This window comes from Sinohyriopsis cumingii, chromosome 4, assembly GCF_028554795.1.
Source record: "Sinohyriopsis cumingii isolate HCF-2022 chromosome 4, ASM2855479v2, whole genome shotgun sequence".
NCBI classification, from domain to species: Eukaryota; Metazoa; Mollusca; class Bivalvia; order Unionida; family Unionidae; genus Sinohyriopsis; species Sinohyriopsis cumingii.
This window is the reverse complement of record NC_142964.1, coordinates 121,638,264-121,654,894: the sequence shown is the minus strand read 5'-3', so window position 1 is coordinate 121,654,894 and position 16,631 is coordinate 121,638,264. Positions and strand designations below refer to the sequence as shown.

At 35.3% G+C, this 16,631-nt stretch overlaps 2 protein-coding genes and 1 long non-coding RNA gene across 3 annotated transcripts in view; 1 reads left to right on the top strand and 2 right to left on the bottom strand.

The window, feature by feature from the left end:
- The window catches only part of LOC149802027 (MAU2 chromatid cohesion factor homolog), a 78,748-nt gene extending 74,510 nt beyond the window's left edge, over positions 1–4,238 (bottom strand). The window contains exons 1-2 of the mRNA XM_089956427.1: positions 3,873–4,238; positions 3,751–3,768 (exon numbers count right to left, since the gene is read on the bottom strand). Of these exons, the coding sequence (XP_089812553.1) occupies positions 3,751–3,768; positions 3,873–4,187 (333 nt within the window). The 5' untranslated portion in view covers positions 4,188–4,238. The remainder of the gene's footprint in view (positions 1–3,750; positions 3,769–3,872) is intronic.
- A 294-nt stretch (positions 4,239–4,532) lies between these two features.
- On the top strand, positions 4,533–10,692 carry LOC149802026 (P2X purinoceptor 7-like). The gene is made up of 3 exons (XM_089956426.1): positions 4,533–4,727; positions 5,596–5,744; positions 10,378–10,692. Exons 2-3 carry the CDS (start codon positions 5,739–5,741, stop codon positions 10,633–10,635), a joined length of 264 nt encoding a protein of 87 aa, XP_089812552.1. The 5' UTR covers positions 4,533–4,727; positions 5,596–5,738; the 3' UTR covers positions 10,636–10,692.
- A 796-nt stretch (positions 10,693–11,488) lies between these two features.
- On the bottom strand, positions 11,489–14,018 carry LOC149802025 (uncharacterized). The gene is made up of 3 exons (XR_016420771.1): positions 13,859–14,018; positions 12,964–13,065; positions 11,489–12,585 (listed from the first exon to the last, which is right to left on the bottom strand). It is a non-coding gene; the product is annotated as an uncharacterized LOC149802025 (long non-coding RNA).
- Between the last annotated feature and the right edge of the window lie 2,613 nt (positions 14,019–16,631).

The window sequence follows — 16,631 nt, the reverse complement described above, 5'->3', positions numbered from 1 at the left end:
GAAAAATTAACAGCAAAATTAGGTTAAGAATGATGAAGCACATGTACAGTTCACTACGTTCCAGGGTCTATGAACAGTGTCTGTACAAATTTTATACAGCTAAAATTTACTCAAGCGTTTCCGTGTACCTTTATTCATTGTAAATACCCAATAATAAACACTTGTACACTTATTCGACTGCAGCAATTATAATTATCAATCAACACGTGCTTTCAGAAAGAGAAACGACTAATAATTATTCATGATTGCTGGATATTAAAGAAGCCTGTATTGTACAAGTAGTATTTTGTAGCAATTTGTGTACTGATATGGCAAAAGTATCTATGCCTAGACTCACCCCTAGTGACTGGACAGGCCATTATTTAAAACTGGATCAGACAAAATTAAAAGGAACCATATCAAGGAAAATCATATTCAGACCAGGCAAAAAGCATAATTCTAGCTTAAAACAGAAAAATATCACCAGTTAAATATTCTCAGTGTTCAATTTTGAAATGAAATAAGTTTACATAACACATGACCATTTTAGGATTTTCATGCCTTTTAACGCTTATTCAGACCCCTCATTATTTTGAATTTGTGGGCACTGACATGACAGTTGAGTAACACTTTTCAGGTCTGAATGCAAAAGGGCATATCACATTAATGACGATTACACTAAATATAACTTAAAATATAAAACTAAAATGAATTATACCTTAAAAACATTTTTTAAAACTAGTATTGATTTCTTAAAATTTAATGACATGTGCTCAGACATCTCAGTTTCATAGGCACCACATTTTTAATCCTCTATTTTTAATTCTTCTGCAACGCTTGCAACACTTGAATTTATCTGTATTCTAAAAATTAAGGCCAAGATTTTGAGACTCATTTTGTTGGCATAGGAAGACGCACTTCCACATTAATTGTTATATCTAATCACAAAATCAAGTCATGTTCTTTCATTTTCGAGAGATCATCACATTAATTTTTATGATGGCAAACATACATAATTTCTTTGGTGCCAAGGGCAAAGCTGCTGACAAGCTGTTTTAACTTCAGTTGCACTGGCTTCATCCATAATGGCGTGTGTGTGAAGATTGTCACAACAGTATCAAAATGAAGGGCAGGTGTTTAGAACCTGAAACAAAACTGATGTGGGTCATGAACTAAGGCTGAGAACTTTTTGATTTTGATCCTAAACCCAAAGTTCAGAAATTTAGGAAAAAAATAAGTCTAGTATACTGTAATGCTTAATGATCAAATGAGAAAAGGCGAATGGAATATGGTCAGTTATTTCTACTTCCAGTGTCTTGGCAAAATAATTGATCTGAATTGGAATTAAATCAATTCATGTATAAAAGAAACTGCATTACATCTATTCCTGGTTCTTCTATCTGCATAAAAAAATTACAGAATATCAAAGTAAAACCAGTGAGAAATGTTAAGGTTGTAACATTTCAAACAACACATCATTATTCTCAACAAACTTTTATTCTTTTCTTATATTCAATACTTCATAACAGTGCTCAAATAATCTGACAGCCTGATGCCTGGGGCCCCTCTAATTTTAGTTCGGACCCATCCTGTATTCAAAGCGAGGTGCCCATCAGGATTCTTGAAAAGAAAAAAATAGTTTCCCGAGGAAACTTTGATAGCGAATGAAAAGAGTTAATGTACTTTCAAGATGTTTACATACATGCCATAACACGGTGCAACCTAAATCAGATTACTACTTTCCTACATGAAATTAAAATCTGATTTTAATCAAATGGAAGCGTTGCTAAAAATACAATTTTTGGTAATTAAAGAAAAAAATTCAGTCTATGCCCCTTACATGTAGTATGTATAAACAGTAATCTGAAATGACTGGAACTGATATAAAACTATCATTCAGGCAGTTGAAATAGTGACAATTAAAGGAATTGAGGTCAGGTATAACATCAAAGTTTCACATTAATTGGCTGACAATAGCTAATAGGTTGCAGTGGGTGAACCCATTGTGCTAATATGCATAGGTAGGATCAAGAAGTGGAACAACCCATTTATAGGTAAATCAAAGAGATGCTAGATGTGTGTACAAGAACAAAAGTTATTAATATTATTGCCTTGAATTAGAACGTTTAAGCCATGTGTATTATATTTTTGAAAAGTTTCTAAACAGTGGCAATGTTTCCCTGAAGTCAGATTTTAATGCGTATATGGAATGCAAAGCATGATCATTTCAGTTATCGGAATACTGTTCAAGTGAAATTCATTTTTATTAAATTTATATTCGAAATCTTCCAATTGCAACATTGTGTGACAATACTGAAAAGGGGGAGGGGACATTTTGGGCACATGAAAACTTGAGTATGACATACCTGACAACTTTTCAAAACCGCTGTAGGAAGAATAACAAATAAAACAGCGAGATTTGGACCTAATATGGGAAGGTTACTATGCTGTCTTTTTTTAGCGCCGGTTTCAATAAATAAAGATCTTCCAGGTCCAATAAGGGTAAAAATTCTCAAAGGATGTGCCAGATGCTCCAGCAGAAACTGTTTTTTTTGGGGTGGGGGGTGGGGTGGGGACACAGTAGTCAGCCATGAAATTTTATGGATGTAGACCAAAACATGTTTAAAGGTGAAATTGGGGGAGGCAAATGTTGCCCACATACCCTTGGAGATGCCATATTATTTGCAGAAAAAATTATGCAACATTCACAGTGATCATTCATGGAACTGAAATTAACTGGTGACGATTTTATTTTTGTGAAATATTTTTATTTTTTACTATAGTAAAGTTGTAGGGGTTCAAAACAATTTGAAATTTATTTGTAAAATGTTTAATCTTAACATTCTATTTACTGACAACAAAAACTCTGCAGTGTGATATTATTTCCTCACAACACGATTCACAAGATATAAAATAGAATATAGCATTGTGGATTGCATACACTATATCTATTTATGTATGTTTTTCCTTCTTCTGAGAAAAGAAAATTGACAGACATAATGTCATAATCGAGAGATCTGTGAAAAATCAGGAGATAGGTGTGGAAATACCCCCAAAATTGGGAGGTATTTCTTGCGGCTTGAGAGTTGACAGGTATGAAATGTCCGAGCTTGTGGAATTTCAGTCAGGGCTTGTGAGTTTATTTAAATCACCAGCGTGGGGCCTATGCCTAAAAAAATTATTCTTTGAGCACTGCATAGTGAATGAACATTAGCAATCTGATAATTTTTATACTGCATTTATACTGGTGACACAAGAACATATGCATAATGTTATTCAAAATCCTATGGAGAACCCTGTATTAAAATGCTCGGAGTCGCAATCGAGTCCAATTCTAGTGATGCCAAAGGCAATCAAAATTATCAGATGATATTCCATTTCAAACAAATTTGGCAACAGTACTGTATGTATTATAATTATCTTTGACACATTTTTTAAAATATCAATAACGGTTTTTCCTTCCCGAAAGCACAACATGTCTTACAATTCTAAGTCAACCATGACAAGCATGACAAGTATAAAGGAGTTGTCTCCCCTATACCACTTAAAAACAATGAAGACTTTAAGTCGTTTATACAAACCAAGCAATGACTTACTGTTTCTCACCTATGCGGCTTGTAATATTGTTTTAAATTTAACGCAGTCTTATACAATACACACTTTTACTTTTACCAAAGCACCGAAATTTTATAGGAACTCTTTTACACTTTCAGATGATGTCCAGACTCCGTCTTCGCAAAATTCAGGACAGAGTGGCAACCTAAAGGATACGTTTGCTGAAAGCTCCCACTGGAAAAAAAAAAAGAATTGTTATTAACAGAGGTAAACTTAAAGTGTAAAATTGAGATTAATTTTTGATTATGTGAAACATTATTAAACATGGTCAAACTCACCGCTTTTTCCAAATGGGTCTTTGCAAGATCCAAGTTTTTCGTATGGGTCATCAAAATATTTCCTAATTGCAGGTGCGTCCTCGCTTCAATCTTAGGCGGCGGCTTGAAACTAAAAATGGATTGCAAGCAATGAATACACAGCCTAATGTTTGGTGGGTTCGAAATCCTAAAGCTCTCAGCAAGTCCAAGGAGTGATGCATACCAAGAATCACTACTATGAGTAGACGCCATTTTGATAACTTCCCGCTGATATCCATCCGCGAAGTGCATGTAGACTGGTTCACTCACAACGGCTTTTAAAGTAGCACGGAACATAAAATGTATGTCGCCAGTGGTTGTATATATACTGTAATAAGTATGCGTTAGTTTAAACTATCGATCCAGATGAATTACTGATATAATTCTATGTATATGATATCGTTTCTTTTAGAATGCGACGAATATTATAATTTTCATTATGATATGTTTTTATTTTCTAATTATGTTGAAAGTATTTTTGAGCCGTATCTTAAAGGCACAATAGTGCAGCTGAGGGTGAATTTTCTTGCAAAAATGTTGGGACATTTATGTATATCAACTGATTAAATACTATTTAAAAGGCATTTCTGGGGTAATATCAAGTATGTAGGGGTTCTCGTTATGAAATACGAGCTCTCTGAAATCTTCGTACGTAGAGTAACGAATCTATCGTCTCCATGTTGAAATCCCGCTCGGCAGTGATCGGCAGATCCCGAATGAATAACACACATAATTCCGGTGACCGAAATTTGCATAATTATAGGCCACATTGTAAACACTGAAGATGATGACGTAAAACACAACCACGCTACGAGACCGCCCAAAATGTCAACAACGGTGAGTACGATCTTCTGATCTCGTTCTTTTCTTCTTATCCTTTTCCTTTCTAATTTTAATTTTGAGAGGAAACAATAAAATGTCTGTAGAACTACTTTTACAGTTATATTTCAAAGTTTTTGTGGTACGAGAATAATTTAAATCGACGTGCTCTGTACAGTATTGCAAAAACCCACAGGTACTCGCTCTGTTTCTTGCCCTCTAGAATTCGTACTCCCTCACGTCCCCACCACTCAATTTTATAAATGAAAAGCAGCTGGGATATTTAAAAATGCTCAAAATTGAGTAATTTCATTAATCAATTTATAAATTCTAACCAGATTGTCACCAGTGGACCCCTAACACCCATCTTCTGACGTTTCAAACAAAGCGGAAAAGAATTTGTGTGCTTCTCCACGTTAATACTTTATATACACAAGGTTTTAAACAAGCTTTTTTTTTTTTTTAAATCTGCGACTAGAATATAGAATCCAGGTTCAAAACTCGGGGCCAGATCATAAAAAAGTACACACACAAAAGTACAGTCACTTGTCAGCTGAAGTTTGACCACAGCTTTATTCTTGCACATGTTTATTTGGTATTGTGCACACTGAGTAAATAGACACATAGACTTTGCTTTGGTACCCATTCGAGGAAAGTAGGGGCCCTTTTTAAATTTTGGATCCCCACCCTACCCAACACTCGACCTGATCCAGCCCAAAAAAATCAAATCACAACCTCTCAAAATTTCTGATCCAAAGTTAGCACTATATTCCTATAAGTTTGATAAGTAATCATGAATATATTAGTTGTCAAATTATGAAATACATTTACCTATTAAAATTCATTAGATAGACTTAAATCAGCTCACTTTCAAGCTCATTTCTAGAGCGACCTATAAGAGGAAGAGGGAGGATGAGGCATGGAGCAAGAAGTTGAAAAACCAGACGGGGGAGAGGAGGAAGACATGCTGTGCAGCCTAAAAACTGAGCTAACCAAGCTCTACAAATAGTTCAGACAAGGCAGACAAGAATGAGGGTACAGTAATTGTTTATTTATATCTTGCAAAACAAGTATTGATAGATATTGAAAAATGTTTGGTACTAAGGAGCTTGGCAAAGACTCTAATATCTATGTCAGTAGTGTTTTGCACAACTTAGAAAATGCATACTTGTATTAAAGGATTAGTTATTTTACCAAACAATGTATGTTTAAACTGCTTTACTTTTTGTTGCCACTCAACACCCCACCCCAATATGATTTGATAAAGGAAGACTATGCACAGATACCGTAGAAAATACAGAGGCCACCTCATATAATACCAAAATGGTAAAAGTATTATGGAGACAATCTCAGTGAGTACCCCATTGCATGATAAAATACATATAATTGATATGAAACTAAATACAAAAGGTTTTAACATGGGTCACTTAAATGTACAAGGTATAGTGGAAAAAATAGAACAGATTAAGTTAATGTTGTCTTCCAAAGAAAATAATATGCATATTTTAGGACTCACTGAAACCAAATTAAATGCTGGCCACAATGATAATCTATTAATCTATTTCACTGTCAAGGCTACAGTAAACCATTATGCAGGGACAGAGAGACAGCAGGGGGGGAGTCTTGTATACATTACAAGATGTAAATGCAGAAAGGCGACCTGACTTGGGGTCACATGAAATTGAGAGTATTTGGGTGGAAATTTCTCAAAATAATGCAGAATCATTCCTAGTTGGTTTCATTTATAGGTCACCTTATAGGTCACCTTCCTCCAAAGCAATTTGGAATGATAACTCTTTGAAACAAATAGAAAATGTTCATGCACAGGAGAAAGAAACATATATACTCAGCAGTGTAAATAAGGACCTACTCAATACTCAAATAAGGAGTAACTGGATGGAATTTTTTGAATCATTAGGCCTAGTCCAGCTGGTAAATGAGCCCACAAGTGTAACAGAAATATCAAGCACTCTTACTGATCACATTTATACCAACCTACCAATCAATGTGGCTTATGTTAATGTACCAAATGTTGGTCTTAGTGACCACTATCCTACTTTTTTGACAACAAAGCTTAAATGCAACAGAAATAGGAAACATACACACAAAACTATCACTTACAGATCTTTCAAAAATTGAAGTAAATAACAATTTCAAGATGACCTATATAAAGTTCCATGGAATATTATCCAAAATTTTGATGACATATGTGAAGCTCTAAAAGTGTGGACTGATTTATGAATGTAGTCTCTAAGCATGCACCACTAAAGTACATTGAGTAAAGTATGAAATCCAACCTAACTGATTTACTACTGAAATTCTAGATACGATGAAGACACGAGACCAATTGAAGGCTATGGGAAACCATGCACAATGTCAAGTATGGGGAAATAACATAACAAGTATGATTGAAAAGGCTAAAAAAAAAAACTTTTTATCAATCAATGCTTGAAAACACAAACAGCAACACAAACTCCATTTGGAAAGTCTTCAGTGAACTCATTGGGGTAACACACAAAGATCAGACAAATAAAATTCACTCACTTCTGGTAAATGACACAAAAGTCACTGATGACACTGACATTGCAAATATTTTGAGTAATTTTTTTTCACTAACGTTACCACTAAGTTAAAAGAACCAGTGATAGAAAACAACTATAATGAACTGAAAAATCCCTAAGGAGGTATGTTTCTCTATCCCACAGGTATAAAAAAACTGCTAAAAAATGTCTCAGTAAACTTAATATCAAGAAAGCTACAGGACTTGATCAGATTGGTCCACCACTCATTAAAACTTCTGCTTCAGCTATTTCAGATAGCATAACATTCATAATCAATTTAAATATTGCAACCTCATCTGTCCCCAAAATATGGAAAACTGCAAAAGTAATGCCTATGCAAAAATCTGGTTCTAAGAATGATGCTGATAACTACCAGCCAATTTCAATACAACCAGAACTTGTCAAAACTGATTGAAAAACATGTCCATGACTCGTTCATGTCATATTTAATGAAACAGTTGCTGTTACACCCTATTCAATCAGGCTTTAGATAGAAACATTCATGTGAGACTGACTTGATCTCTCTAACTGATAAATGGCTTCAACCACTTGATCAAAGTTGAATAATAGGATCTCTCTTTGTAGATTTCAGGAAAGTTTATGGGTTGGTGTACATGAAATTCTTTTAAGAAACTGAAAATCAACCAATGTGATGAAAGCACAATTAGATGGTTTACTTCAAACTTAAGTGAGAGAACACAACATGTTTATATAAATAATGTTCTGTCGGAACCTGGAACAATTAGATATGGAGTACCACAAGGTTCAATTTTAGGTCCATTACTATTGATACTATTTATTAATGGCCTACCACTTTTTACTAAGGGACTCAATTTCATCTACAGATCTCTATGCAGATGACACAACATTGTCAGACATCCAAAACACAAAGCACAAACAAAATTTAATTACAGGATGCCCTAAACAAACTGGACAACTGGTGCACATGCAATGGCATAGTGGTAAATACTGGAAGAACTAAAATATTACTTATCTCAACATGGCAAAAAAAGAACAAATCTTGATAGTGATGAACTATGTCTGACATGGAAGGATACAAATTTGCAAATGGTTTGTCATGATAGACTACTTGGTGTTTTGGTAGATAATAACCTATCATGGACTGAACATGTCAGTAAAAAAGTTAATTCAAGTTTATGGCTTTTCAGTAGGATAAGGTACAGAAACCTATTTTATAACAGTTACATAAAACCCTATTTAGACTACTGCAACACATTGTGGAGTAATTCAGATGATAAAATCATAGCAAAGCTGGCACATCTTAAAACAAGTGCATTCAGGCTATATCAGTCCAGAAAGTAAGCAAGGAAAATTTTAGCTGGTAAGTTAAAATTATTACCTATTAAAGACTGAATCCGGTTGAGAAAAGCCAGATTAATGTACATGGTATCCAATAATAGTGCTCCTGAATATTTACAATCACTATTCAAGTATAGGCTACCTGATAACACTCCACAACTGTGATCCATGTCTACCAAACAGTATAAAATTCCCAAACCAAATAAGGAATTATTCAAAACATGTTTCCAGTACTCTGGAACTTTGCTCTGGAATAGTATTCCAGTTGACATTAGAAATGCCAACTCTATTTCCTTCTTCCAAAGCAATATATACAGCGGCTTCAGAGATACACTTAAAATAGATAAATTCCTTTGTATGCGGGCCTAAAGGTAGATTAGCTAAAATCATTTCATATATAGGTATTAGTGATCTACGCTAGTGGCATACAAACATTCAATACTATTAAGGTCAACTTGCTCTTTTTTCAATTTAATTAATAAACCAACTTAAGTAATACATTTATTAGTTTTATTTTTTTAAATACAAAATGGTAATAAAAAGTCTATGCAATCTTACTTTGGAGTTCAGCAATTAGACCTGACTAGATTGCAGTTTTTTTTTAAAATTAGACATGTACAGAATTCATATAGCCATTTAAGTCTTGTGAAATAAATACTACACTTTTATTCTTCTGTTTTAAATATGATGCATGCCTCAATGTGTATTTCTAAAGCCACAAACTATATATGCAATATCATGATAAACATAAGACTTAATAATCCTGAATTGTTTTATTTATCCAGAATTAAGACTGACATGAAGGCTTGCAAGGAACTTTTTTTTTCTTCATATCTGATCTAACATTTTTGAGTAAGAATTTTAATTGCCCAGTCTGCTTGGCATTCAGTGTTTCCATCTTTGAACTGGTGATTACTGCAAATGATTTCTGTATAACAAATTTACTCGATTCAATGGCAATTTTGAAATTTCTTTTATTCTTTCAATAACTTTTATATATTCCTTGAGCATGTTATTGCCAAAGCTTAAACTTTTTATGTACAAAATGTATATCACAAAAGGTATGAATAACTTGACAGGTATATTGGCTACATTACAGAAAACCTCTTTCTGTATACAGGATATGTGTAGCACATGCCTATGAATGTACAACTTGCACTTTGTACCAATAAAATCAAAATACTGCATCAATTTACAAACAGAATTAAAACTTTGATAGTTACTCTTACAATACAACATTTACAATGAATTCCATTTCCAAGGTGGACTCTCAAAGATTGATAATTGATGTACATACATGATTGTTGTAAATGTTATTTCTTTGCAGCCACTGTGAAAGAATTTTAAAATTGTAAGCCGTCCAAAAACAGACATACATACATATGCAAATGATAAGGACTTTGTTTTAATTTACAATTGATACTCATCAAGTAGATTCTTTTCATTACCTGATTTCAATGTGGGTACCTCACTATACTAAACAAATCTAAGCTGCAATCAGCCATTCCTATTAGATCCCAATGCAGGAGTCTCTGACTTCTAGAAATGCTCCCCAAAAGCTTTGAGCTGTCCATCTTAACATAAACTATCAGTTCTAGTTGCGATGGAACTCTCAGTGTTCATGTCAAAATAAAAACCATGTGCAGTTTTGATCCACATGTATTTCACAGTGGAATTTGCTGATCGAAGATGAATAACATTTGAATAAGCGCATGTTCCTATTGTTTCTTAAAATATATTTTTTTTCATTTTAGAAATAGCATATTACAATTGGAATAATTTTTCAGATTTTTCAAGATCTAATCCTTGATGAGGCTGTACTTGCCTTGTTCAGGATGTACAGAAGAAATATTCTTGTCCTCAACGATAAAGTTGACTTGATGAGTGCCAACAATCATGCTACATATAGGCAGTTCATACTATGGCAACATGGAAGGCTGGGGTCTGGACAGAGACATGTAATTCCCTCTTGCTGTTTCTGGCAGATACATGACAAATATCCAGATGGACAATACACTGGCTTCATCCCCTCTAGGCTTGCATGAACTTAAACACTTTCTTGCATGTATGAGTTTGTATATAAATGAATACAATTGATTTTATTCATTGTTTTCTTATAAATGCACATAATATTGCATCAAACAATAATGCTTTCAGATTTTTTTTAACACCAGTCTATTTCTGCCTATAAACAATGTGGGCACGAATATCATAAATAATCAATATAAAAAGTTTTCAGCAACTGCAGATACAATATTATACATTATTTTATTTTCAACTACTGATATTTCAGGATATTATATAAAGTGTAACCTGCCTTAGCTGACCCCTCCATATATCAGAAACTGTTTCATATTTTACATAACTAAAATCGAGAGATCTCCTTCACCACACCAAAACTAGAGTTGATGGTGGTTCTTGAGGTGCCAGGTTTCTACAAATTCTCCTGGGATCATCTTCCTTTAGTTCTCTTCTCCTCTGCATACCCTGCTTTCCCTCAAGTTGACAGATGAGGGCTTTCTTTATAAGCTCCCTGATGTGGGGATGTTTTCTTTTCCTTGCAAGGGTAGATGGACCATCTGCCGCTTTTTTTGTTGTAACATTGATGCCTGTTTTAAAGAAAATTTTATTTTCTTAACATGTGTGACAAGCATCCCCATGCTAACCCATATTAACTTTTTACCCAATATTAGAGCCTCATGATCAGTTCCCAAGAAGGAGTTGCTGAGGGGTTTTTTTTTGTTCTATCCACAAAATACTATGTGAGACAGGGTGCATTTTTGCCCATTCCTTCAGAAAGCAACATGTTTTCATGAACAGGTATTAGCTAGTAATCATCATGATGACAGCATTTACCCCAAATGTCCTGAGGATATTCCATAAACCCCATATATCCTCAATAAAGTGTGTCAGTCCCCTGGGAAAGTGCTGTACATATCAATGGATCTAATTATTAGACTTGCATTGCTCAAATCAAAATAAATATCCACTAGAAATGATAACAATACTAATTACAAGATCTGTATGCATGAAAATATTAAGATTCCTTACCACAAATATAAATCTGTGCCGACTATTGCAAATACTTGTATCTAATACAAAGGTTTCATGACTTGTACATGTGAATAATACTCCATTCGTCTGATCTCCAGGCAGGGATCATAATGCACAATCAATATATAAAATTATTTCTAATGTCCTGTAGTGAAACAAACTTACACTGTCTCCCCTTCTTTGTTTCTCATTACACCTCAGCCACTATGGACATTGTGATCCAAAGCAGCTAGCTCATTCCTAATCCTGCACACAGGAGGGATGTATGAAAATCTCTTGGCACTGTACATCATGATCTGCTGTTGATAAACTTCAAGCTCAGCAGTGCTTCTGCAATTATCAAAAACATGTATCTTGTAACATGTGTTATTTGTAATCTGCTAACAGATTAATACAATTATTAAATAATCATTACTGTTGGTAATTATTGCATACATAAAATCTTTACTGGAGTGTTTATTGATTGAGTGTCATGGAATTGTTTATACCTGATGTACATGTATTATACCTGAAATTACCAAAGACTTGAGAAGGAGAGTCACTATACATGTATCATGTGCACACATCTTATGAATTCTAACTTATTCAGATCTTCAAATGGTAAATATATACAGTAATTTATTATTTAGTTGAGAATAAAAATATTTAAAGTGGTCTTCACATTTTTCTTTTAAATACCATGCAATTGTTGCAATCCTGAAATGGCATACCTGAAATTTAAGTAATACTCCACTGTTTAGGAACCTTTGGTCCAAGAGCACCTGTGCCAAGGTTTTCAGCACTTTGGCTTTCTTCTTGGCATCATCTTCATCAAGCCAAGGCTTTGTCAGCTCTTCATTCTCCAGGTAAGGTTCATGAAGACATTTATTAATGCCTTGGCCATGTGAGAGGATCTACTCATGTGTATTGGTGATGTGATTTAGGACACTCCTCAAGATACTCTGAAAGAACGCCACAATCAATACCTTTAGCACCTAAAGCTGGTCTCTTTTGTCATGGTGACCCCATATTGATAAGACAACTTGATTTATATCATAAAGCAAAAGCTACATTGTAGAACTGGCTAATAGTTAGCGTAGCAGGATTCAAATTTTCCTCAGATCGTTGTTCCTTCAATATTCCACATTACTCTGACATTTCAAATAAATTACTTTTAATAAACTACATACCTAGAAGATTTGATGATGAATATATATGGACAAAAAATACATTAAAAGAAATCAGAAGATAAGGATTATGCACTGTAATTTTGATTTCATACAAAAGTATACAATAGCAAATGTTTACATATATGTTTCAAATAAAAGGACTGAAAACACAAAAAATTGTCCATAGCTGCTAGCAGTCTTGCATGAAAACCAAAACTGGTTCATGTCTTGGGACCATTGTAATAAAGCCATATTATCCATTTGTTTGGCAACCTTGAAAAGTAGGTAGATAAAATAAAGTTAAAAATGCATGAAGAGCAATCATCAAAACAGAAACAGCTTTTCAATTCCAAAAGTTTTATAACAGTAAAGAGTGAAAACCAACAAGTCATTTAATTCCCAAGAATAAAAAATAAAATTTGAAAAGAACTTACAGTATTGTTGATTAAATCCCAAATAAGTTATATCACCAGTCCTAATGAATAAAGTTCTAATGAACTGCCAGTGGTTTCCAAAAACAAACTTCAACTGTTATCTCAGTATTTTGTTTTTAAATTAAATATGTCTTATGTGCATTCATCATGAGCTAAGTGGATAGATGGGAAGAGGGTGTTAGCAAGAACTGAATGTGGGACATAGATACATGTATAAATGGGAAACGGAATAAAGAAAGCATATGAGGCATGTAGACACAATTTCAATAAACAATCACTAGTCCTCTATTGAGTGGGAAAAAAAAACAGCTGTGATTATTGGGTTAGCCAGCACAGTATACTGGAACTTTTTTGCATAACCAAAACAATGACAGTTCAAATTATGCCTTTTTCTATGCATCAAGTGGCACAGTTGAAATACCCAACCCCACTTCTGAGAAAGCGAAATTCAAGGGTTTTTTTCAAACTCAAACTAAGGAAAGCATGAAGTGGGAACTCAACCTGCTGGCAGTTATAATAATGTCCTTTATCAGCATTGCATCTGTTACATCATTGTTTTCAGCAGAATGACAATTGTAAGACAACCCCCACCCACACACAAAAAAAATCTGCAAGAAATTTGTCATTTTTACCTTCCTGATTCAATAGCAAATACTTCAGATACTGAAGGTGTCTTCATTCTCTCAGTATGTTGCAAAAGCACTTGGCCAGGTGTTGATGTGAAGCATGAAAATGTACTGGCCATCGGTTCTGTATGCTTGGGTTCATCTTTTGCTATATTCTTTGTAACTTTATAACTTAAAATATGAATTAAATATTCATTTGAGCAGCAGAGGGGGGGAACAGACCAAAACAGTTTTACAAGTAACCCCTTCCAGGAAACTATTCCTCGATAGAGGGCTTATTTCGACGAAATAAACCCTTCTATTCAGACCATAGAACAAAAAAAATATCCCCGAAAATTCGGAGAGTCTTTCCTCGAGAAATTTTTCGAATTTCCAACGGGGATGCAATGCATTTCCGCTGGCAACTTGGTTTACTTCAATAAATCTGAAACAGTTTCCGTGGCGGGGTCGTCATTGAAAAATCCATGATCGGTCCAGCCCCCCCCCCCCCCCCCGCTGCTGTGAGAAAACATTTTTATGTTAGCGGAATTAAATCATTGACAAATAAATAATGGCAAATATTGGAGAAGCACATACGACTAGATTAGCTCGAGAACGTCTCAAAGCAATTCAGAAATTTCTTCCTGTCCGTGATAGTGTCAGACAAAAATTACAACTAAGACAGCAAGCACGGGAAGGCTTTGCAGAATCCGCGGAGGAATTATTTAAACCCGTGACCAAAGCTACTGAAAAATCCGCAGCTGTTACCAAAGAGGCTTTAATAGAGCAAAGGAAAATTTTACAGGATATTTCAGCTGGACTTAAACCCCCGCCTCCACCTGATGAGGAAGTTGTTGTGTCAGTACCTGTTGGTAAGCGAGCAACAGAGAGAATTACTAACCCCGCCGAAAGATTTACGCCGGATTATATTAAACTTCTTAAAAGTGTACCAGAAGAGAAAGTACCTGAGACAATAGTGTTAGGATTGATTCAAAGAGATGTGTCTTTAAAACCAAAACACGGTTCTATGACAGATAATAATTTTATCAATTATTCGTATCGTATACGCGAAAATAAAAAACAAATCCGCAGAGATGATACAAAGTATGATAGACTTGTAAATGCTATACGTAAACTTTATGATCCACCACCGCCACCTCAAGAAGAAAAATCACCGTTGCAACACACACAACGACAACAATATCCTTCACGGCAAAGAGCAATAGATCCTGACCTAACTCCGTTAGGTGAATACGAGGCTGCATCTGAAGGAAGTCCACGCGGCCAAAAATCCAAACAAACTAGGTCGCCGATAATTGACCTAACAACGTCTCTTGAAAGTTTGCCGCAAGACATTTTATCCCCAAGAATTGTGCCACCAACGACGACAGGAAAGGGTTTAGGATCCGGTTTTATTGCTTGTCCTAACAATATCGTCAATGACGTATCACGGTTGGAAGTTCTCATCGGAGGAAGACGTGCCGGAAACAACTCTCCGGAAATTATAAATGAAGCCGCAGATATCTGTCAGAGACTATTTCAGCGTGGCATTATGGATATCGGCATCTACCGGGGGCTCATTGATGAACTCGCGGATGGTTACTACAGCGACTAGCAAATTTAGTTAGAGAAACAATAATTAAATAAAATGATCGTGCACAATTCTCAACCTAGACACGCTAGTGTGTTACCAGTCCGCGTAGTAAACTCGCGATTACCAGTCTACAGAGCAACCTACGGAGATGGTCTCGGTGATACAGTTACTGGTTTGTTTTCAAGAATAGCCCCTAAGGTGTTACCGATTGCAAAACAATTGTCGATGAAAGCTATTGATGTTGTCAAGGATAAAGCCCTTGGATCTGTTGGTGATCTCGCCGGGAAGGCATTCGCGTCAATCAAGGATAGACTGTTACGGTTAACTCGTAGATTAAAAAAACCACCACCGGTGAAACTGGCCAGTACTGAACTTATGCCCGCGGACGTCAGTAAAGTAATAAATCAGGCTGCCAATCAAAAACTTGCAGAGCTTGTAACCCAAACACCCGAACAAATAAATACAAGCCTGATATCAGGAAGCGGATTTCGTTTTAGAAGACAATAATTTTATATAAAATGTTTAAACCTATATCTGATCCAGCGTTCGACATGGATGCACCAACACTAAAAGATGAGTCCGTGCGCGATTATCAGTATTATTCTTATGAGGCAACAGTACCTAATCAACGCGGACGAATTGAATTACGAGTCCAGGATACAAGTAGATATTTCCTGCCCGCTGAAGCATTTCTTGAAGTCACGGGTGAACTTGTAACAGATGTTGCCGCTAATACAGCATACGGAGCTAATGTTCGAGTTGGTTTTGTTAACAACGGTATCATGGCGCTGTTCAAAAGTGCTTCATACAGCATTGACGGAAGAGAAATTGAAATAATTCAGGATAATGTTGACGTTGCTACAACAATCCTGGGATTAGCGAGATACTCAGATGATTACACTAGATCAGCTGGTCCGACTATGATGTTCGCTAAGGATAATTCTGATCATCCTGAACACAGATCTGCTATTCAAGTACAAACAGCACAAGGCACTGCTATAAACCCACAACCGGCTGGATTTGCGGCCAGGCCAGGTGCTGATTTTTCAATATTAAGGCCTAGTCCAGAGTACAATTTAGGTTTTGCTACGCGTAAATTAATGTTATCAGATGAACGTAGGAGATTTTCATGCGCAATTCCACTGTCTCACATCTTTGGATTTTGCAGACATGTCAGAAAGGTTATTTTTGGAGCCAATCATACAG